The sequence below is a fragment of the Thermoascus crustaceus genome (genome assembly GCF_041956765.1).
Source record: "Thermoascus crustaceus strain CBS 181.67 unplaced genomic scaffold VTN00scaffold_4, whole genome shotgun sequence".
Taxonomy (NCBI): Eukaryota; Fungi; Ascomycota; class Eurotiomycetes; order Eurotiales; family Thermoascaceae; genus Thermoascus; species Thermoascus crustaceus.
This window is the reverse complement of record NW_027192530.1, coordinates 1,442,240-1,465,268: the sequence shown is the minus strand read 5'-3', so window position 1 is coordinate 1,465,268 and position 23,029 is coordinate 1,442,240. Positions and strand designations below refer to the sequence as shown.

At 51.8% G+C, this 23,029-nt stretch overlaps 8 protein-coding genes across 8 annotated transcripts; 5 read left to right on the top strand and 3 right to left on the bottom strand.

Moving 5' to 3' along the window:
* Window positions 1-422: 422 nt before the first annotated feature.
* VTN00DRAFT_7117 (uncharacterized protein) lies at window positions 423-2,870 on the top strand (the record flags this gene model as incomplete). Its single annotated transcript, XM_069433829.1, has 4 exons — window positions 423-806; window positions 867-1,798; window positions 1,850-2,168; window positions 2,226-2,870. The coding sequence occupies 4 exons, from the start codon at window positions 423-425 to the stop codon at window positions 2,868-2,870; spliced, it is 2,280 nt and encodes a 759-aa protein (XP_069287171.1).
* A 567-nt stretch (window positions 2,871-3,437) lies between these two features.
* VTN00DRAFT_7116 (uncharacterized protein) lies at window positions 3,438-5,490 on the bottom strand (the record flags this gene model as incomplete). The annotated part of the gene is made up of 2 exons (XM_069433828.1): window positions 3,438-5,139; window positions 5,381-5,490. 2 exons carry the CDS (start codon window positions 5,488-5,490, stop codon window positions 3,438-3,440), a joined length of 1,812 nt encoding a protein of 603 aa, XP_069287170.1.
* Window positions 5,491-7,803: 2,313 nt separating this feature from the next.
* On the top strand, window positions 7,804-12,029 carry VTN00DRAFT_7115 (uncharacterized protein; the record flags this gene model as incomplete). Its single annotated transcript, XM_069433827.1, has 11 exons — window positions 7,804-8,634; window positions 8,691-8,879; window positions 8,933-9,404; window positions 9,456-9,580; window positions 9,628-9,699; window positions 9,756-9,980; window positions 10,033-10,136; window positions 10,189-10,447; window positions 10,502-10,644; window positions 10,695-11,293; window positions 11,353-12,029. The coding sequence occupies 11 exons, from the start codon at window positions 7,804-7,806 to the stop codon at window positions 12,027-12,029; spliced, it is 3,696 nt and encodes a 1,231-aa protein (XP_069287169.1).
* Window positions 12,030-12,703: 674 nt separating this feature from the next.
* On the bottom strand, window positions 12,704-13,361 carry VTN00DRAFT_7114 (uncharacterized protein; the record flags this gene model as incomplete). Its single annotated transcript, XM_069433826.1, has 4 exons — window positions 12,704-12,752; window positions 12,831-12,983; window positions 13,110-13,216; window positions 13,311-13,361. The coding sequence occupies 4 exons, from the start codon at window positions 13,359-13,361 to the stop codon at window positions 12,704-12,706; spliced, it is 360 nt and encodes a 119-aa protein (XP_069287168.1).
* Window positions 13,362-13,744: 383 nt separating this feature from the next.
* On the top strand, window positions 13,745-14,980 carry VTN00DRAFT_7113 (uncharacterized protein; the record flags this gene model as incomplete). The annotated part of the gene is made up of 1 exon (XM_069433825.1): window positions 13,745-14,980. One exon carries the CDS (start codon window positions 13,745-13,747, stop codon window positions 14,978-14,980), a length of 1,236 nt encoding a protein of 411 aa, XP_069287167.1.
* A 630-nt stretch (window positions 14,981-15,610) lies between these two features.
* VTN00DRAFT_7112 (uncharacterized protein) lies at window positions 15,611-18,200 on the top strand (the record flags this gene model as incomplete). The annotated part of the gene is made up of 3 exons (XM_069433824.1): window positions 15,611-15,629; window positions 15,774-17,335; window positions 17,391-18,200. The coding sequence occupies 3 exons, from the start codon at window positions 15,611-15,613 to the stop codon at window positions 18,198-18,200; spliced, it is 2,391 nt and encodes a 796-aa protein (XP_069287166.1).
* Window positions 18,201-19,441: 1,241 nt separating this feature from the next.
* Window positions 19,442-20,691, bottom strand: VTN00DRAFT_7111 (uncharacterized protein; the record flags this gene model as incomplete). The annotated part of the gene is made up of 2 exons (XM_069433823.1): window positions 19,442-19,586; window positions 19,658-20,691. 2 exons carry the CDS (start codon window positions 20,689-20,691, stop codon window positions 19,442-19,444), a joined length of 1,179 nt encoding a protein of 392 aa, XP_069287165.1.
* A 1,240-nt stretch (window positions 20,692-21,931) lies between these two features.
* VTN00DRAFT_7110 (uncharacterized protein) lies at window positions 21,932-22,269 on the top strand (the record flags this gene model as incomplete). The annotated part of the gene is made up of 2 exons (XM_069433822.1): window positions 21,932-22,072; window positions 22,147-22,269. The coding sequence occupies 2 exons, from the start codon at window positions 21,932-21,934 to the stop codon at window positions 22,267-22,269; spliced, it is 264 nt and encodes an 87-aa protein (XP_069287164.1).
* Between the last annotated feature and the right edge of the window lie 760 nt (window positions 22,270-23,029).

The following is a 23,029-nucleotide window of genomic DNA, read 5'->3' as shown; positions in this document are numbered from 1 at the left end:
CCTTGTCGGGATGAGCTGACTGTTGCTCTCCCGGCCTTCCGGGCTTCATATCAAGTACAAGAGCCTCAGATATCGCCTTTCACCAGTCCTCCCTTTCTCCCAAAACGTTCTTTCCGAGCTCAATCGTCGGGCAGTCGCTGGTCACCGCTACAGGGGATCAGCTGGCAAGGTCGCACTAGGCCTGATCGTTAGCACCGCTTGTATGGCCTGATCTGCCGTAGGTGCTGGTTACCTTGCTTTCTCTCCATTTACCGGGGCATATGTATTTAACCATATTCTCCTGTGAGAGCTATTCCAGACGTATACTCACAGCATTCCAGACTGTTTCGGAAGCTCAACTTCCGCCCCATCCTGCCGCATTACCCCGAGTCCGCCAACGTCTGTCCAGCCTCTTCCTGCGTTGATTGCGACCAGTTGGCATCATGTCACCTCTCCGTCTCAGAATCGATGGACATAAGTTCAGAGATCCCCAGAACCGGGAAATCACTCTGAGGGGAATCAACGTCGCCGGAGATGCCAAATACCCGAAACATCCAGAGATCCCTACCTACGTCTCCGACAACTTCTATGACGGAGATAATGTCTCTTTTGTCGGCCGACCATTCCCTCTAGAGGATGCCCATACACATTTTGGAAGGCTACGGAAATGGGGCTACAATACAATCAGGTATATATTCACCTGGGAGGCCATTGAGCATGCCGGTCCGGGGATATACGACGATGAGTGGATAGCCTTCACGATCGAGGTACTTCGAATTGCCAAGCAGTATGGGTTCTATATTTTCATGGATCCTCACCAGGATGTGGTATGATTGGCCTCCAACTTTCCCCGTGTGTTTGCTGGTATCGTGGCTGACCATTCCAAGTGGTCCAGGCTGTCGGGAGGATCTGGTGCTCCAATGTGGACATTGTACGCCGCAGGCCTGAACCCGAAGAACTTCAATAAAACGCAAGCTGCGCTTGTTCAAAACACGTATCCGAACCCCGCCGAGTTTCCCAAGATGATATGGAGCACCAATTATACCAGACTCGTGTCTCAGACGATGTTCACTCTCTTCTGGGGCGGGAGGGATTTTGCTCCCAAAGCCATCATTGACGGCCAGAACATTCAAGATTACCTTCAAGACCACTTCATTGCCGCTTGCAAGCACCTGGCCGAAAAAATCCATGAAGCTGGTGATTTGGAGAACGAGGTTGTCATCGGTTGGGAGAGCATCAATGAGCCGCACCGTGGACTGATTGGCGTGCAAGACATCTCTATTATTCCGCCAGAGCAGCAGCTTCAGCTGGGATCATCGCCAACAGCATTCCAGGCAATGCTTACCGGTTCTGGGCGAGCTTGTGAGGAGCCAACGTGGGCGTTTGGCAGCTTTGGGCCATATCAGACTGGCCGGGAGCTGGTCGATCCCGAAGGCGAGTCTGCCTGGCTGCCGGCTGACTTTGACGACACCACCTATGGCTGGAAAAGAGATCCTGGCTGGAAACTGGGGGAATGCTTGTGGGCCCAGCATGGCGTGTGGGACCCTTCTTCGGATAAGCTCTTACGAAAAGACTATTTCGCAAAGCATCCGAAGACTGGTGAACAACTGAACTATGACAAGTTCACCAACTCTTATTTCTTGGAACATTACAGGAAGTACCGGGATGCCATCAGAAGCGTGCATTCGGATGCAATTTTATTCTGTCAGCCTCCTGTCATGGAAATACCACCCGATGTGAAAGGAACAGCCGACGACGACCCGAATATGGTTCATGCGGTGCACTACTATGACGGATTGACCCTCCTTACGAAGCATTGGTTGGTGGCATGCATTACCCAATTGTGGTCAGCTAATACTAACCGCACCAGGAACCGGATCTATAATGTCGATGTAATTGGTGTTCTTCGTGGCAAGTATCTTTCGCCTGCTTTTGCGATCAAGATTGGAGAGACCGCGATTAGGAATTGCTTGCGTGATCAACTGAAGTTCCTGCGTGAAGAAAGTTTCAACTACATGGGTAATCATCCACTTATTTTGACGGAGATCGGAATTCCTTATGATATGGATAACAAACATGCGTACAAGACTGGCGATTATAGTAGCCAGACGAGTGCTATGGATGCCAATCATTTTGCCTTGGAAGGCAGTGGCTCTAATGGATTTACTTTGTGGCTGTATATGACACAGGTAGCGCCTAACCCCTTTCCCCAAGGATTTGGAGAACGCCATTAACTGTCTGCATAGAATAATCACGAATGGGGCGACCACTGGAACGGCGAAGATATTTCCATCTTCTCCGTCGACGACCGCGAGCTCCCGATCCCGAAATTAGAAGGAAACGAGTCAACGACGTCTGTCGATCAGACTTCCCCTGCCTATTCACAAAGCCAAAGCCAAGCGGATTCCCAGCAAGTGGGACCCGGTAATCTCAAACGTGCTTTGACATCACCCTCCATATCCTCCGAACGTTCTCAGACAACCCCCGATGGCAAACAGGGTTTCCGAGCAGCCGAAGCGTACGTTCGTCCCAGCCCAATCCTCACAAACGGCAATATATCGCACTACGGCTTCGACCTGCGAAATTGCACCTTCACCCTCTCGCTGGAGGCCAAGGCCTCAACACCGGAGGACGCCCCCACCGAAATCTACCTGCCAGAATTCCATTTCCCCAGCGCGCACACCGTTGTCACAGTCAGTGGCGGGAAATGGACCATCGATTTTGAAGAAGTGGGATCGGTCTCGGTGCAGCGTCTCAGATGGTGGCATGGCGAGGGAGAGCAGGAGATCAAGATCCAGGGTCTCAAGCGCAAGCCGGGAGAGATTCTGAGCACCGCGGAAGACGAGGGATACCTTGAACAGTGTCAGCGGAACACGTGCACCGTGATGTGAATGAGATGAGCGGTCACTATTCATCTCGTGTGGTGGCTTTTTCTGCATGGAATCATGATTGTTGTTGTTGGTTATTGCCAGCTTAGCTTAGGCATCTGCTAGCGTTGTCTCATTGGTGTTTTCGTTTTTCTCTCGGGACTAGAATTCTGAATGGAAGAATGGCTTTGCACGGAAGATTATCTCTTGTCGCTGCTTTGCCACTTGACTTCGTCAATGTCGCGTTTATGGAAAATGAAATGTAAGGGACTCAGCCCTATGCTCTCGACTTTTCTTTTTGGTCGGTGCGCTTTTTTAAATATTCATTTTCTACTTCGTCGATTGGCGGGCAAACTACAGATAATGATCATTGCCTATTTCTGGTTGAGACTGGATGATATATATATTTCGAAGAGCGGAGATAGATATCTAGCTATATACATGCAAACGTACAGTGCATAAAATGGGTATATATACAGCAGACAAAGAGATCCTATGCATGTACAAATACAATATATATGCTTTATCGACACATCCGGATCAAACAAACTCTAAGCACGGTTGTCTATTGGACCTAGACTACTACCTTACCTACCCAAGCCGGCCCCGGTCCTGGTGTACGGGAACTGACTCATTCAAAAACAGCCTCTTCACGCTCCCCATCCCGGACACGCAACTCCCGCACTTACAGTCCTCAAGGGCCCTGATGCTATCCTGCATCACTTGCTCCGCCCCTGTCCCCGCACTCAATCGAGGGTCCTGGTCGTGATCGTGGCCCAGGGACAAGGACGACGCCGCCTCCAACGTCCGAATCAGCTTCCCCAGCGTCAGATGCGTGAAGAAGTGACAGTGCGATCGACAGATCTTCCGTGCCCAGATCTCCCGGCAGCAGTGCAGGGTTTGGAGGATTATCTGTCTCGGTGGCATCTGGATCCCGGTCCCATGGGGACCGGTGGTCTGTCCCGTTTCGTCAAGGGTGGGTGCATCTTTGCGGTGGAGTTGAATGCACACAATGACGGCTGCGACGAAGAAGTCATATTTGAAGAGTTCTGCGAACCAGATCCGCGTGCGGGCGTGGCTGTGGCTGTGTGCTTGTTGTTGTTTGATTGGTGTAGTTGTTGGGTTTGGGTTTGGGTCTGCGCCTTGGTCTGGATCTTCTTCGCACATGTGCCGCTGGTGGACGAGGAGTGCGAGGGCGCATTCTAGGGATGACCAGTAGGAGACCGGGTAGATGATGCTGGCGCTGGGATCCTGAGCGTAGCGGAGGTGGAGGACGAGAAGGATGCGACGGAAGAAGACGTCTAGCATGGTGCGTTGGAGGTCGATCCATTCGTATTCATGTTTGTTTTCGTTATTTGACGAGGCTGATGTGGAGTTGGGGAAGATCAACGCCGTTTCGTAAAGAAGCTGCTTGATCTCTGCGTTGTATTGGAGAACCTGGTCGTATTCGAGGGTGCCGCTGGGTGAATTGGCTAGACAGACGATGTCAAAGGCGATTGGGAAAGAGCGAGCTAAGATGATCTGGAAAGACGAATCCGTGTACTCGTCCGATCTTCGGAGTGGGGGCGCGGCGTATGAAGAGGGACTGATGTCCACATCGTTTATGTTTGCCGGAGGAAGTGTATCGAAATCAGACGACCTGAGAAGGAGCGGCATTCCCGTAGACATGGCCTGTTGTAACTCCATGTACGCGATCGTAGTCCACAGACGTCGACGGATCTCTTTATCGAAACGCGACATGTTACTGTCGTCCTCTGGATCGCAATGGATCCCTATCGACATAGAGAGCCGTACGATAGTAGCCATCAAAGGTCCACAGGCATCCAGCTCATGGCAGGACGACGCGACGACCTGCTTGGCAATCACCATGATGCAGAGTGTTCTAATGGTCGTTATCGTTGGGATGAACATGAAGGACGTCTTTTTCAAAGACGCTTCGGCTCCGCTGAAGAACCGGTCCAACATGGTTCGATCGACATTATTGGATATTGGACTGTGAAGTTTGGTATTGCTGGCATGAAACCCGAGAGCTAATATCATGAACAGCTGGGCGAGCCACTCGTCCTCTACAGCGGCAGGGCTTTTCCAGAATCGTGCCAGTTCGTCCTGGAATGTCGGTATGTGAAGGAGACGATATGTTCTCTCGATGGTGTCGAGATACTTCTGGACCAGTGATTCTGCTGTGCGCTGATCGGGGATATATGACAAGATCTCCTCTCTCGAGAGTGAATCACATTTATTACCTAGGCCAAAGGGGTAGTTCGGAGACTGGAGCGTGTAGCAGAACTGTCTCCTGTTATTTTCAAGCTGTTCAAGACGCGATCCTATAATTCCCCAAGAATCCTTTTCGCATGGCAGTATCATTTCAAACTATGGCGTGTCAGTTCTAATACCTCTGAGAGCAAACGGGGGAAATTCTTGAAGGAAACATGCCTCACGTATACAAGATATCCAGTGTGTAGGGCCTCTGAACTTTGACTTCCATGCCGTATAGTTGAAAAAGTAACCACTGAGTTGATCCTTGTGCAACGTACTTGAGCTTCCTGACGTATTCATATGCGTGGATGAGGCCAGTCCGGACCCAACGTCTTGAGCACGCATTTTTGGAAGCAATGTCGGCTTTGATGTATAAGATGAGTGACATGTTGAAGCATTAATAACACCTCTTTCCGATCGACCAGAATCACTGCTGACTGATTGAACCTGCCTCTCAGCGCAAACTGAAGCTCTGGTAGATTTCGACTCGGAGCGCTTCCGCGGGAAGGACGACGACGAGTAGACGCAGCTCGCGGCCCTCTCACTCCAGACACAATGACTGCAAGGCAGCTTGCGGTCGCATTTGACCTTCAGTCGTCGACAAGGGAGACAAGACAGAATCTGGCGCCGTCTCTTGCGCACTTCCTTTCGTCCTTCATCCTGAGACATATTTGGTTGCTGATCGTGGAAGGCGTGAGAAGGAAAAACGTCACAATCTGTCCTCATGCTTGAGTCATTCCTCGTACGGTCATGAAGCTTCCCCAGGGAGGATACTCTTCAACTTTCATCCTAGAGCGTTTGAACCGTCTGGATATATTATATTTGCAAGTTGTGACTCCAGTTAAATACGGGAAGCTTGGCGCACGGGGTAATCTTATCGATCAGCGGTGGTTGCCGTGATGGTTCACCGTCGGCCCCTGCCGTTCTTCAGACAAAGGAACTTACCCGACCGAGGTTATTAATAGTAGCTCCCGAAAATCAGCATTTGTGGATTTTGTCCCTATATATTTCCTTCCGGCTTTTTTGAAGTCAGATGAGCGAAAAATGTAGATGGATGTAAATTGATCGACTACTGTAATATAATATATCGAAAGGTGAAGCTAGGCAGCTACTTAAAATCCGGACATATGAAACCGCCCGTCAGCACGCTATTATCCATGCTGCAGACGGCTGCATCGTCAATAGTTTCCCCATCGACATAGATAGCAGCTTACAACGGTGTAGGGGACATCTGTCTCTGCTTTGGAAGTCGTCTAGAAGACCGATGCTTACTAACCGCGGTTGTCCTCTGATGGCCAACCGCCAAGCCGAAGACGATGTCCGAGATGACGCTGAGATCCGATCTGGTTCTTATCAGATAATCTCGCCGGCCGGGATCTTCGCTTTCGGGCGGGGACCTCGACAATCTGCAGGGCTAGCATGGAGATATGTATATCCATGGGCCGTGCCGCGGTTATTTGGCAGGATTGTCAGCTTGGACATGGCATAGTCCTCTCTACATTTAATCAGAAAGACAGCCAATGAGTCATATGAATGCGTAACTCAAATGAAGTACTCTCCGAGAAAGGTCGGGCAGCTTTGCGCCCAACGTCGGTCACGAGACACGCGTAAAAGATGGCAGAAGACGTGCTATCCACGTGCCTGAAGCACGGGATCGAGCGTCTTCGGATAGCCGTTCACGGGATCAGGATCCGATGGCTCGGGTGAGCGCAACTCCAAGGTTCTCGAGGACTGTATACAGCCACCCATAGCCGTGCTATTCAGAATACAGATATCTCCAGCAAGATGGATTCCATCTCGCAGCTGGTCCAGATACCTAGGCTGCTCTCCATGCATATTACTGTTTCACTGCTAAGCTTCAAGTCTCCAGAGACCCCAAAATTGTGTACTAAGATCAGAATAAGATAATAGGGAAAATATGCAGAATCTGGGTGTCAAACCCGTTGTTACTCGAGGCGTGAAGAAGGATACGAAATTGAACTTATAAGGGGTGGATGCAACCAGAGACACGTGCTCGTCATCTAAGGCAGAAAAGAATACGAGTCTTTCGTCAGAGACAAGGTCGATTGATGCTTATCCTTCAGTTGACGGCCGATAGAGGAATAGCAAGGCGGTCCACAAAGCCATTTTCATTTCTAACTGGCGCCGTGCTGCAGGTCGAAAGAAGGTTCCCCCCCAAACACGGCGAAGTTTCAGCGCTGGGCGTCAGTGGGGCCCAGGCACGAACACCGGGGGTCTCCAGTGGATAAAGGACGGCGTTTTCTGGAAGCGTCGTGGATGAAGAGCGGTGTGGTGTTGGGCGCGGCGAGGGCGCGCGGAAAAAAAGATGGTCGCAAATCACGGCTCGTTTCAAGTGACCTCAGACCAGAAATGCCAACCGCGTTCCCGTGAGACCTAGTCGCGCGCCAAATAAACCCAGAACTCCGGACAGGGCAACATACAAGGTTAGGATCCAACACTTAGAAAGCCCCTAGAGCTATCTAGATTAAGAAAAAAAAGCAACACTCAAGTCTGTTCGGGGAGGTTGGGCCGCTGCCTGATGGCCTGTGACCGTTCTGCCTGCCTGCCGCTGTGCTGAAATTTGCCAACGCCTTTTGCAGCGCCAGCCGGGCCATGAACCTGACCTGATCCTCCCACCGTGGATAGAGACAGGCACAGATATCTAAGTCGGCGCTTAAACTTAAGACCAGGAAGGTTCATCATGGCCGCCAACGGGCTCTCCGCCGGTGGCATGGCCGACATCATTCGCGCTCTGGAGCTCATACACAGCCCGACCTCAACAAACGAACTCCGCAAACAAGCCTCAGATTTCTTGGAATCACAGAAGCAAGAAGAATCAGCAGCTCGTAATGGCTTCCTTCTGGCCTCCAATCCGGAGAACACCCCCTTGGTCCGATACTTCGGGCTGTCGCTTCTGGATCACGTCTTGCGCCACACGAGCTTCACCTTGACCAGTGAACAGATTGCCGGCCTGAGGGACATGATCTTGGAACTCGCGCAGTCTATCCGCCCCCAGGATCCATCCTACATTGGCAACAAGGTTGCGCAGTTGTGGGCGGAGATCGCGAAGAGAAGTTGGGGTATCGACTGGCTCGGCATGGACGAATCCCTGGTGCAGCTTTGGAGTGCAAGTCTTCTCCACAAGGAATTCGTCCTCACTGTCCTGGAAACCTTGTCAGAAGACATTTTCTATCGCGAAGATACCGTTTCATCCTTACGAGGAACGGATCTGAACAGGGCGCTCGTGGAGATCTTCACGCCACTTTCAGTCTTCGAGGAGGTCTATCCGGACAGGGATCGGCATGTCGAACTCCGCCATGGAACTGAAGGGTGGTTAGCCAGAACATGTGATTTCCTGGACGACTGCATTCAGAATCTGCAGAGTTCCAAGGAGGCTAAAGAGTGCGCTCTCAAAGCACTCGCGACCCTCAAGTCCGTCTTAGCTTGGGCTATACCGAAGGCGATCATTTCCTCTCACAGCGTTGCAAGCATCTGCCGCACGTTGACCACTCAAGATGACCAAATTCTATTGGTAAGAACTCTATGAAGGCTATTCATTGAGATGGGCAGTGCTAATCATTTTTCAAGGCCGCTGTTGAGGCGCTTCACGTCTTGTATAGCAGGTCCAACTTCGACATCGAGGACTTTCAACAGCTTGTACATTTGATGTACCAGACAGACCACCTGACGCTATTGCGAAAGCTATATGAGTGGTCAATTGTTGATGCCAACGACATTGATGACACACGATATACAATATCGAAGAAGCTGTCCGAGGTATGTGCCAATGGCTCCTATACGTTCGTTGCTCCGCTAATTCAACCCTGTAGTTGATGTCCTATGTTGCCGGATTCCTCGAAGAAAAAGGCTTCAGCCTTCAAAGTGCATATGGCATGGATTTTCCTTTGTTCTTTGAATTCTTGATCGGTATCCTTCGGCACCAGAGCTTAATCGTTTCGATACCCGTTCTTCATTCCTGGTCGAGATTGTTGGCGTCCGAGAGAATCGGCAATATGAGTATTGTCACAGGCTTAGTCGCACCGCTGCTGGAGACTTGCACCCAGCGACTCGTCCGCTGGGAGTCTTTGCCCGACGATTCCGATAATCCTACGGTTATCTTTCTGAACGAGGATATCGACACGATACCGGAGAAGCATGCTTTCGTTGGTAATTACCGAAGATACTGCTCTTCTGTAATCGAGATAATCGTGCAGAAGAGACCACACGATGCCATTCCCCATATTCTCTCCAGTGTTGACCTTGCCTTGAATAATTTGTATAGTGGACTACCTCCATTTAGTGGTAAGTTGACTCTTAAGAAAAGATTTGGCTATGACTAACACGGATAATCAGTTCAAACATTCAAAAAGACTTCCACGCCATTGATGCGCGCAGATACGCAATTTACTGTGGTGGAGGCAACCTTGAAGGGGTACACTAAATGGGTAGCGGCACATGGGCGGATGCCTCAGCAAGATGTATGGCGCATTCCTTTCTTTTCGATTCGTGGCTAACAGACGTATAGGAGCGACAACGAATGGAATTGGAAGCGGCTCTGGAATCATGGGCACTTGCCTTGATGCAGAGAAACTTCGAGGTATGAGCATTGACGCGGCCACCGGACTCACAAAACGCTTCTAACGCATGATGCAGGACCCTATTATAAAGCAGAGAGTTATAAAGCTCGTTGTTGATATATCTTCAAAAGCTCTCGATAAAACTCCAAGCTTTGCTCTCAAAGTGCTGGAGCATATCTTGATGACACACCTCGAGGATCGTCCAGAGTACCCTGCATATTCTGAGTCCGTGAAGGAGCTCCATAATCTGGCAAGCCATGAGCTCCGTAGGCTTGCTATGCGCTATGCTGATTACTTTTCTGTGAGTGTAATGGATGCATCCTTTTGATATGTATATGCTGACTCTTAGCAAGACATTCTACGACTTGCTCGAGCCGAAGATCAGAGAGATTGCCGCAGCGCGACAAATGGATGACAGGCTACAAACCGAACTCTCTTCGGTTCTGCTCATTGTAATGTATGTCCTGCCAAGCTTCTACAAGACTGTTTCCTTTCTCTAACTCCGACAGGCAACGTGCAAGCAACGTTGACATGTACCTTCGCGAGTCGCGTTTACGAGGCTTTATCGAACCGATACGGCAGTCTTGGCAGAACGAAGAATTCAAACAGATGTCCTCGTCTTTCGGCGGGTTCTGTGATCTTCTTGGGTTACAGAAAGTTGGGCCGTACATGCAAGCTAAACAGGCATGGAAATTGGAGGATTGGTCGGCGGTACCATTGGACGAGGAAGGAAAGAGGATACAGGAAGAGATGACCGCCAAGTTCCAGGTGAGTTGAACATGTTTGGAGTGTGACAGTTATAATAACCTTTGTTTCAAATAGCTTTTGCCCTTGCGGGGAACCAAGACTATGCTTGCAGTGTCCACAGAGAAGCTCAAAAAGACCGAACCGGCATATGAGCTCGCATGCAACTTATGGCGCGACATCATTCCAATCATCCTTCCGACATTGTTACAGCTCATCAGGTATGGATATCTATCCTTTATTGAAACACATCATCTAATCAAGCTTGCAGCCATGCCCATGCTTTCCACAACCCTGCAAACTGGGGCGGACTGCCCGATGAGATGAAATCGGTTGTCAGCCGGATATTGACAGACAGATTCTGGCAAGCTGGTATATCGACCGGTAGTCGAGAGGAATTTTATGCCAAAATCACGTCGTCGAGATCCACTCTTGAAGGATTTGCTTCTTCAGTTCGCGGCAAGGTTCGAGCTGTGCGAGAGTCATGCTACTCGATGTTGTTCAGTATGAGCAGGCTGCGCGAACACTTCTACGGATTCACAGAGCTTCCAGGGCCATTGTCTGAGGCACTGTTCAAAGACTCAGTGCACCTCTCGTCACATCAATTCTCTGTCCTTTTGAATATTTCCCGATGTCTGATCGACGACTGCCCTGTGCGGTTCCGAAACCAGTTCCTACCCCCTATGCTCGCAACCTTGTTCACGCAGATTGATAAGAAGGTTACCGCTGAGTGGGATAACATTGAACGACGAAAGGCAGGTCTTGTCGAAGGGGATTTGACAGAAGAAATGAAAGATGAGAGTATCCTCCGCCAATTGACGTACTCCGCGGTGATCATGGTGGCTAGCCTTCTTGATCCTCAGAGAGGTGGTAAGTGACCCCAAAGCCCGGTTCTTTGTCTTTGTCTCCTGCTAAAGCTCCACAATCAGATCCGGATGTGGTCGAACCCTCTGATCCAAGCGTGCCACCACAGCCGCCAGCTCTTTCAGACTCCATTCGTCACTTCGTTCTTTCTTCCCCGCCGATCCTTGAGCCCGTAATCCTCTTCTGTACGCACGCGCTCCGCATGCGCGATACCCGATGCTGCGGCATCATCACGCGCGTGATCCGCTCCATCCTGCAAGACTTCGCTCCTCCTCTCAACACCCCCACGGCGGTGACAATTCGTGAATTCATCTGCTCCGAGGTCCTGACAGCGTGCATCACATCCGTGCACGAGCCTTACTTCGTCGACATGCAGAAGGATCTCGCCCAGCTGATCGCATCGATCTGGATCCTCTACGGCCCAAGCAGCAGGACCCCGCGGTCGGTGATGCTCAGCCTCCCTGGAATCACCGAGCAGCGGGTGGCGAGCACCGAGACAGCGCTCATGCGGTCCACATCGACGCGGCAGCAGCGGGCGCTGGTGCTCGACCTCCTGGAGGGTCTCCGGGGCGTGAGCGTCGCCGAGCAAGGAAAGATCCTAGCCACGCGTGAAGAACGACGCAAGGCACGGAGCGCGATGCAGGAGCGGTACATGACCACCGAGATGGAGGGGCAGCAGACTACAAAGGTGGATATCAACGAGGGGCCGGATCTAGGCGGCGTGGCCGATCTGTTTGGCTAGGTATACCTAAAGATGGAAGCGTCCGTTTTTTTAAAGCGGCTGCGCATTTTTACATTATATGTTTTTGAATTCCGTTGATCTCTTCCTGGGTCATAGCGATTTCCTTTTTCCATTTTTCTTGCATTTTTCATTTTTTCTGTTTTGTTTCAAGTCACCAGATCGATTGAATAGACGCATAATGGACCTACGCGGGTTGTATGTATGGCGGGGAACGGGGATGAATGTGACGAGATCGAATAATTTCTAACTTATTTCGCCTTTTAAGTCTCCTCAAAGTTCTGTCGATGGTATGATCATATCCCTCTTGTACTGGCTATTTTCTTTTGATGTTCCTACGTTCGGAGTGGGAAGTATACTGCATGCATGAGAGCACCCGTGGCTCAGATCATATATAGCCAAAAAATGGAAAACGTAAAACTGTCACTTTTTTCCTCCACGGCTCGGTGACTTATGTACAGCCTTCTTCTAGCCCCAATCTTTGCAGACGACTCTCTCTTCCCTCTCCCACTCAACGCAATTGACGTGACGCTTTTATAGCCATGACCACGCGACGATCCTCCCCAAGCTCTAGAGGAAAGCGAAAACGGGCAGGGAGGGCAAGATGATTAATTGCACCATAGACCCACATGAGATTGTGCGAGATTGACACCAAACTCCGTTTCGTTTCGTCTCGTCTACTCAGACACCTTGCTCGGGGTGTACGCGAAGGTAGGGCGGACGAATCTGTTTGAAGGAAGTCAGTCAGAGTCTATATACATAAACACAAGACTTTCTATTATATATGATGAAATGAGAACACACCGATCAGAGTTATACACCTTGGTCTCGGTACCCAGCATCTCCTTCTCGCGGGCCTTGTCCGCGTAGTATCTCCGGACCTGGTCGCGGTCTTCCTCGGCCTGGAGGAGTGGGATGAGGTGGATGCGCGACCACATCTTTTCTCGGGCGAGTTCACTGCATTCATCACATGTAATGGTCAGCATCAGGGTTGATGGTTTTTCTTTTTTGAGTGTTTCAACCGAGATGTTCATTCGTTCGGTCCGAGGTAAGCAAGGAAAAGGAAGGAACATAATAACGTACTGCTGCTCGCGGATTCCGTAGAAGAGCTTGTAATAGCCGTATGCCATGATCAGGTGCATGCCGATGAGGTAATAGACGGGCTTGAAGCCACGGGCGGGGATGTTACGCTGTTCGTCGTCGGTAAGGATTATGGATTAGCGATCGTTGCTTGCTTCCAATTGCAGCACGTATTTGGATGAATAACGAGATGTATATACATACCTTGTACTGGACAGGCATATAGCCCCCAGCCGGGGGCATATCCTGAGGCATCGTGATGGTCTGGTGAAGTGAGCAGGAGAAGGTGTGTGCTGCTACGGGTCTCGATGCGCACGGCAAAGTGCGAGCGAGAGATTACTACTAGGCTTAGGCTATCGTAAGGAGGTTCGACTATGTTTTGGGAGGGGGCCAGGGCTGGGGAGTTACCCCACACGTGACCTGGGGCTGGGCTTGTGCCCAGTGCGGAGTTGCGGTGACCCACGGCGGTCGCGGAGATGCGGGACAGTGAAGAGCTTTAGGCCGCCGTGGAGCTCTGCGGAAACGAACGACGACATTTCTTTTTTTTTTTTTTCTAGACGACCTTTTTTTTCTCTTGCCCCGCAACGCAACGTGATAACGGTACTATACCTTATAAATACTACGCAGTACTGTTCACAATGGAGGAAGAAGAGAGGCCCCGGAAAATGCAGAAGGTGGGTCATGAGGACGTGGCGCATCATCATGAGGAATTGGGGCCCGTCATGACGGGCGCTGTGGGTGTGAGTGAGAAGGAAGAGAAGGAGAAAGATGCTGCGACTACAGAAGACACTTCTCCAAGTATCTCTGACGAGGGCCACGAGGAGGAGAAGGAAAATGGCAAGGAGGAGGAGGGTGCCACCGCTGAAGGAGGCGAGGAAGCTGCTGAGCAGCCCAAGATGTCCAAGAACCAATTGAAGAAACTCCGTCGAAAAGAGCACTGGGAAGCGCAGCGCGAGCTGCGCAAGGCGAAGCGGAAGGAGAAACTCAATGCGAAACGGGCGAAGAGACGAGCCGCGCTCGCTGAGGCCGCCGAGAAGAACGGGGAGGCCGCGGAGGAGCTCAGGAAGGCTTGGGAGACGCCCAAACAGCAGCACCTGCGATCGACACTCCTGCCGATTACGTTTGTTATCGATTGCGACTTCGACGAGCTCATGAACGAAAAGGAGCGTATCTCCCTCGGCTCACAGCTCACCCGGTCTTACTCGGATAACTACCGCGCGCCGTACCGGTCTCATCTCGTGGTCACGTCGTTTGGAGGACATCTTAAGGAGAGATTTGATACCGTCTTGAAGAAGACGCATGAGAATTGGAAGGGGGTTCGGTTCATGTCGGAGGACTACATGCAGGCTGCTGAGAAGGCGAAGGAGTGGATGACGGATCCGCAGGCAGGAGGCAAGATGGCGGGCATGTTCGCTGACAAGGCGGAAGAAGCGAAGCCGGAGGACGGAGAGGTCGTCTATCTCACCAGCGACAGTCCCCATACGTTGACCGAGCTGAAGCCCTACAGCACATACATCATTGGCGGGATAGTGGATAAGAACCGGCACAAGGGGATCTGCTACAAGAGGGCGACGGAGAGGGGGGTCAAGACGGCGAAGCTGCCCATTGGAGAATACATCCAGATGGCAAGCCGGCAGGTGCTGGCGACGAACCATGTCGTCGAGATTATGTTGAAGTGGCTCGAGCTGGGGGATTGGGGAGAGGCGTTTATACAGGTTATCCCGCGGAGAAAAGGCGGGACTCTCAAGGGCGACAAGAGCAGAGAGGGTAGCGAGAGGGGAACTGAAGAGGCGGAAACCCCCGGCGCTGATAGCCAGGCTGCAGACGGTCCCCATGAGGATCACAAAGCTGCAGAATCTGTCGAAGGATCTTGAGGAGTTCGCGCAAGATCGCGTACTGTCTTGCCTAACCTGTCAATCAACGGCTTTGCAAAGATAGACTCTGCAATTTCCGGGAAATGATAGCCGGAGTCTGGGGATCCAGCGCATGGAGACGTTACCTCTAGTGGGGCATTTATCCAGGGAAGACTCTGGATGATCTAAGTCTCCTGTGTATTATATATTGAAAGTTAAAAAGTTGAAGATAGACTCAAGGCAGCAGTTGCCCTTCAGAATGGACCTAAACTTGACCAGTGGCTTTTTATCGACCTATAATCGGTAGCGGCCAATGAAGACACTATAGGTACGTAGTATACTCTCCAACCTGTCGCACCAACTGCTGTTCGTTCGGGCTGTCCGGATGCACCGCCACATCGCCACCGAGACTCAGCCACAGCAGTATTTTGCGTCATGACGGTTGCTGGACAACAGGGACTCCAGGCACCATCCCGCTCACCTCAAAAAACCTCTGCTCGTACAGCTGCCATTCTTTCTTCCGCGGACGGTGCGAGGGTGATGCTTTTCTCCGCTTGATCTTCCACATCTCTCTCACCCCACTTTTTACCATCCATCCCCTGACTTGCTGGTCCTCCGAGTGATCGACTGCTAGCTAGGGACTCTGCAACCATGTTTATGCTCCGGAACGGTACGTCTCCATCCCAACCCCGCCATCGACCCCTCCAAACAGAAAAATCACCCAAACAACGTACCGTGCTGGAACGCACGCCACTGACAAAAAAATTTGGCGAACGCTGAAGAAGCCTCAAACTAACCTATTTTGCTGCCGCAGTGAGCAAGTTTCTTTTTGGTGACACTTCCAAAGAAGCCATTATCGAAATCCCCCAGGGCCAGCTGTACCTCGTCCGTCCGCTCTCTCCCAAGGGATACTCCGAGCTGATCTTCAAAGACGCCGCGGCGACCATCCGACGCACGGGTCAGGACTACCAGTACCAGCTGGTGATCCAGAGAGCCTACGAGGAAGGCGAGGAGGAGCTTGCAGACGAAGAGGAAGAGCAGGGTGCTGGTGACGGTCTAGACAAGGACGAGAAGGTCTTCCTGCTCGACCAGAGCCTCCATTTCCGCTCCGAAGTGCGAGAAGGCGGTGAGAAGGTCCTTGCCTGGAGGGATCTGACTGGTGACCCCGGCGATCTCTACGAATTCGTCTGCGACTCATCCATCTCGTCGGACAAGGTTGCGACTTTTGAGCTTGCAGCCGTCCAGTGCCAGTACGAGAGAAAATACCGGAAGAGCGCGCAGAAGGCGACCGAGAAGGAGCTGCAGGAGTTCTCGTTCGAAGAGGAGAGCCCAATACCTGCCGCAAGCCCCCTCGCTTCCCCTGTCACCAAGTCCCGTCCCCACTCCCCGACTTCCAGAGAGTCCGCTACTTCAGCCATGGCGCGAGACGTCGAATACGCAAAGTCCAAGGGGCAATTGAAGCCTGCGACGGAAGAGGAGCCCACACAGGCACCGCCATCCGCGGCCCAGCCCGAGGCAAAGGAAATCCTTGCCAAGGAGACGGCAGAGCTGCATCTCTTTGACTTCCCTAGCGGCACCTTTGTCCTGCAAGATCCCTCGGTGACGGCCACCGTTTCGGAGACCGGAATATGGCAATACTGGCTTCAGATCAGCGGAAAGGACAGAGAGTGGCTGGGACAGCCGGTCGTTGCAGACATCAACCCCGTCTTCAACTTCGAGTACCTCTCGTTCATCTTCAACCACTATACAGAAGATGGATCTGCCTACTCGTGGCTGTTGCGGTTCAAAGACCAGCCGACCGAGGAGAGGTTCCAGGAGGGTCTGATGCAGGCTCTGTGGGAGCAGCTGAACGAGATGAAGTGGGTCAAGGTCAAGGAGGATGACAGGGATTATGTGCTGGATGCCTTCCAGGACCTGACCATGGAAGACACTCCGCCGGAGGAGGGTGAGGAGGCTGAGGAAGAAGAGGAGGAGGAAGAGGAGCAGGATGATGGCCAGCGCAGCGAGCACTACGATACGGACGAAGAGGCAGATGATGTTGTCACCCGTGATGATGACGGGAATGTCAACTCGCAGCTGGCCGTTGGCTACAAGCATGATCGGTCGTTCGTTGTCCGAGGCTCGAAGATCGGTGTCTTCAAGCACACTCCTAACAACAACCTCGAGTTCTCTACCAACATCTCGAAGGTGGAGACGCCGAAGGGCAAGCTGTTCAGTCCGAAGAAGGTTATGCTCCATTGCGAAGATCAGAACATGATTCTGCAGAATGCGGACGACCCCAACTCTCTCTACCGGATGGATCTGGAGTATGGTAAGGTTGTCGACGAGTGGAAGGTTCATGACGACATCCCGGTGACCACGTTCACTCCGGAAAACGTAAGTCAATTCCCTTCCCTGCTATATTTGTCTTGTCTTACTAACTGCGTGCTAGAAATTCGCCCAAATGACGTCCAACCAAACTTTCCTCGGTATCTCCAACAACGCTCTGTATCGGATTGACCCCCGCCTGGCTGGCAACAAACTGGTGGAGTCCGATCTGAAGCAGTACGTGAGCAAGAACGACTTCTCTGCCGCTGCGACGACTGAGAAGGGCTACATCGCCGTCGCCTCGAACAAGGGAGACATTCGCATGTTTGACCGGTTAGGTGTCAATGCGAAGACGCATATTCCCGCGCTGGGTGAACCGATCATCGGTCTGGATGTCTCCGCAGATGGCCGCTGGGTTCTTGCGACTTGCCGGACATATCTGCTCCTTATCGACTCCTTGCAGAAAGAGGGCAAGAACGAGGGCAAGCTTGGCTTCGAGCGCTCCTTCGCCAAGGACTCGAAACCGCAGCCCCGTCGTCTAGGTCTGCAGCCCGCGCATGTTGCCCAATTCCAGCATGAAACCAAGCAGCCGTTGGCGTTCACTCCGGCCCGTTTCAACACTGGAATTGACACGGACGAGACTTCTATTATTACCGCCACAGGTCCGTTCATCATCACCTGGAACCTGAAGAAGGTCCTGGCCGGACGCAAGGATCCGTACACTATCAAGCGGTATGCCGAGAACGTCATGGCCGACAACTTCAAGTTCGGATCGGACAAGAACGTCATCGTCGCGCTGCCGAACGAGGTCAACATGGTGGAGAAGCGGAGTCTCAGGAAGCCGACTCGCGAGAGTATCGCCTTCCCCGTCACCCCTGCGCGCAGGAGCATGAACCGCCTTGGGAGGAACGACATTGTCAACTCTCCTTACTAGAGCTGCGGCGGTTAAGATGAGTTTTTTCTCTTTCTCGGCGTGAGATGGTTGGTGATGGAGCATGAGTTATGTCTTTTTTTTTCCTGCTGTACATATCATACCCCTTTGGTTTATTTCATTATCTCAAGTAATCTGACCCAGTGGACTCGCTGTTCATTTCCTACCTCTCCCTTGTATCTTAATCACCCCGCATACAATCCCTGAAACCTTCTCTTACATCTTCTTCATCCGTCGTACGAGGCTTTCCCTAGGTAGTCGGCGCTACCCCCGTATTCAGATTTCTTTAACTAGCAGTGCCCTAATCGCCGTCTTGTTCTGGGAAGTGCAACAAAGTGCAAGGAGATTTATTTTTATTGCGCAGGTCGGTGCATTGGTGGAGGCAGTATGATCACACTTTTTCCAATCAAAGATTCGAGAGAGAAAGGCAAGGACGGGGTGTATCTGCCTCGGACGGCAGAGGGTGAAGTACTCCGTATGTACACCTGATAGTTACCCAGCTAGTTTAGATAGTTAGTTAGCAGTGATAATTGCAATTAGACGTGACCTTATTATCATTATCGCCCCGCAATGTAGTTGTATTATTTGTGGAGCAGCCTCGTAACGCCTAAGGAATAGAGTCGAGTTGAACACTCGAACAATAAGTAGCAGATTCCCCGCAGATAGGATTTCCTCAAGAGAAAGACCCAAGATGAAGGTCAGAACAGGAGAGGACAAGACAGACAGACGATAAAACAAAGGGAACAAGGATGGGGTATTGTGTCCAACAAAAAAAAGCTTTAAAGACACGACAGGACACGACAGGACACGACACGACACGACAGGGGCTCGGATCATAGAAGTCCATCAATGCGGAAATATCCAGTGTTTCGTCTTTTGTTTCCCTCCTTCTCTTTTGACGACGCGAATTTCTTTCTTTCTTTCTCTTCTTCATCCGACATTATATTACGATGCCATTTCTCTCTCCCTCTCTCGTCATTTGGCACCGAGCATAACTTGGTACATGTATATATAATAGCATCTGGGCTCAACCAGGGCACAGACGTACACACTAGCAGAGCTGAGCAGAGCAGGGACAGAGCAGCCGACATAAGCATAGGCATAAGCATAAGCATCCACACGATTGATGGATGGATAAATGGATGGCCGTCCCCCGGTTTCATCTTAATATCTTGTTTTGTTGATGGTTTTTCATTTCCAATTCACTTCGTTATTTGAATTTCGTTTCATTTGCTTTTTCCTTTTTACGCACCCACATACCACACCTCGACGCCTAGCACGTCGAACTTGGCCCCTTCGTCGGATAAGGGCTCGTTGCCGAACGTCTGGCACGGCTCGCTGACGCCCTTTTCGACCGAGTCGTCGAGCCAGAGGCCGTAGTGGCCGTCACTGTTGCATCCTGTGTCAGCCTTGTGGAGGAGAGTAGGGGAGCTGAAGGGGAATGAATGGGACAAACTTACCCCCCACCAACGCTCAAAAAGCCCGTCTCGCAGAAGATCATGTAGTCGTTGACCCCGCTGTAGGGGAAGGCCTTGAAGCGGATCCGGTCCGGGGTGCTGGCGCCGCTTCTGTCTACGCCTGCACCGTTTGTTGCTGCCTCGCCGGGAGGCGCGAGTAGATCTCCATTATTCACGTTCTTGTTTCTCTTCTCCCCGCGTAACGTCGTGCTCCGTCCGACCTTGGTGGTGTCCGCGCTCGGAGGGGGCGGTAGTCCAGCCTGCTCGAGCATCTCCTCCGTCATGAGGTGCTTCTGATCGACACCGGCCGGTATGAGTGGCGTCGAGGGGAGCACGCTCGCCCTCCAGAGGAAGCACTCTCCTGTGCCGTAGTAATGCGGCGCGGGGTGCGGTGCGTCTGTTAGGTACGCCCCGAAGATCGCTCCACCGCTACCACTGCTGCTGGAGGCAGAAGCGTCCCGCACGACGAGGACGTATCCCGCCCGCTGACTCCGCTGTGAATACTGCCTGCAGTTCTCGTACAGCGTCGCCAGCGACGATCCATCCCGGTCCAAGGAGTATGCGAGTCGCCAGGTGTCGACGAGTTGGAGTCTCGGCGGGACGAGGAGGCGGATTTCCTCCGCGAGGGCGCGCGTGAGGAGTTGGTTCTGTATGCCACTTCCACTCTTGAGGGTTAGGGGCGTCAGAGGGGGCGGTTGAAATGGAGAGGCCGTGCGCTTGGGCGTGAAGACGTCCGGTGATCCTCCTCCTCCGGCGGCGGTGGTCGTTGCGGCATGGCGGAGGTGGTCATGTTGCTGCTGCTTCGGTGACGGTCCGCCGGGCGACGGCTCCGTCAGACGACGGTACAGACCTGAAACGACATGTGTGACGGGGTAGGAGAAGTATGCTGCTGCGGACTGGGCGCGCGATGAGGAAGGGGTGCGTGAGGAGGAGGACGTGGTCGGCGTCGAGAAGGATGTAGCCTGCGGACCCGGCGAGCGCGAAGCGGATCTCGAGCTCGAGCTGGCGCTGGCGGAGCCTCCCCGGGAGGACGACATGCGCGCGACTCTTCTACGCTATGCGAGCGGTGATGGATAAGGGGGATCAGGATCGGGTAGGGAGAGGGACATCGATGGGAGCGTGGCCTGGCGCTCAATGCGGGGGGAACGAGTGGTGTTGTCTGTTGGCGGAGGTCGGAGAATTAGTAGGGCGGAAGAGATAAGATGCGGAGCTCGCGTGTCTGGCGGTGTCTGTTTCACCAACTACTTCTGCCTTTCTGTAGATCTAATGATCAGGTACTACATGGGACACGCTGGCAGAAGCGACGTGCCAGACACCAGAAAAAAAACAGACAGAGTGTCCGTCGATGCGTCTATCAAGGATAATCAAGGGTTTATTCTTGGCAGACAACGAGGATGCATGGTTAAAGGGCTGCGACGCTCGTTCCGCACGTCGAGAGCTGAGTGCCATGCAGACACGACAACGTGTAGACATGAACGAACGCTCTACACCCCATGGACGTTAGACGTGTCAAGATATGCCTTTCTTCGAAAGCCACAAGAAGCAGGTAGACGTTGATGCCGACTGTAGCAACCTCTGACCTGCTTCGAAGTCGATTTTCACAACCTGCACAGTAGGTACCTGCCTATCACAGAGTTTACAAAGCAGGGCTGCTACGTCTATCAAAAGCTGCATCTGAAGCAAAGCCTCCTCCATATTGCCAGCTGTACGGCTTCAACAAGTTTCAACAGGCCATGATTTACAGCACTGACGGGCGTTCTGGATCCCCGCGGACTGACGTCGCCACCGGCCAAGTTCTCGCGTGCTCAAAAGAGTATCGACTCGACATCATGACATATACCCCAGACCGAATCATGTCAAGGTACAATGACATTCAGCCTTCTCTCCAGCTCGAGATCGACACTGCATCTCCTCTTTGGAGACAAATCTGGGGAACAACACAAAATAATAAGCAGTCTCCAGCCAGGTCAATTGACGCCCACAGCAGGACAGCGGCTTATCAGAACCATGGGTGTCCCTGGCATACACCATGGCGGTTGCATCACGATGCGATCGCCATGAACTCATCCCCTTCAGGCCTGACAACGCCATCATGACCGCATCCCGCGGACCGTCGTAGCATAAAAGGGAGGCAATTCGAGCACCCTGGTTCGGATCTCACCACCAAGCAATCAGATATCCTACCACGAAAACAAAAAACAAAAGCTATCCAAAATTCCTCCCTACGTGACTCGAAGACCCTATTCTCTTCACACTCGAATTTCACGACAACCGAAAATGCCTTTTCAAGCCGGTCACCATAACACGAACCCCGGCAACTTCGCCAACCGACCTCACGACGAGGTCGAGGAGATTGCGCGCAAGGGCGGTCAGTCCTCGCACCAGGGTGGCTTCCACCACATGGACCCGGACAAGCAGGTACGTGGTCGAATTGAGTTACTACCCGACCATCGGGTTGGCGTGGATGGTAGCTAACGCTGAATGCTCTGCAGAGGGACATTGCCTCGAAGGGCGGCCACGCCTCCGGTGGCTCGTTCCAGCCTGGTGACCAAAGGGCTCGCGAGGCCGGCCGTAAGGGCGGTTTGTGGTCCGGCAGGGACTACCCGGAGGAGTAAATTGGAACTCCATAACGAACGATGGTGTTACGGCTATGATGGGACGTTCTTCTCACTTATACATGCACAAAATGAATGCCTATAACGTGCAAATATATCTATGGTTGTACAGTATACGAATGTACACTACCTGAACAGTACATACTCGCTGGGTGTAGTTAATCTACGCTCGTTAAATGACGATTTGCAGTGCAATATATTACAGTACATTATTACAGCGGCATTCTCTTAGGGTATGATTTCCAAGAACTATTTCATCATTAATTTCGATTGTTCTACTACGTGGACAATCAATCGATTACATCGATGCAGAATCTTAAAAATCGCAGCCATAGAAAGCAAAACCTTGATATTCACAGATAACTTTCCAAGAGAGACGTATTCACATAGTTTGAACTTTTGCAGGCGGACAGCATCCCCCGGGGCGGGCTTAAGTGAATCAACCCTAAATGGAACCAAGTCGAACAGAGGGACTCGGATTCACATATGAACCCCTCCCATTCCCCAGCATTCTATGCTTCTTTCTTTAACTACTCTTAACTTCTCAGATCCAGTGCTAAAGAGTACAAAGGGCAATGGGTTATCGTACATCATACTGTCTTTATAATGTCATTACTTTGAGAGCGCCAGCCAGGAATCAGGCTTCACATCATGCTTTATTCCCATTCCGATCACATGTTCTATCTAGACTTCTTTCTACTGCAAAAGACACTGGCATAGTCAGTTATTCCGTGACAGCATAGCCTCTTTACCAGAAAGC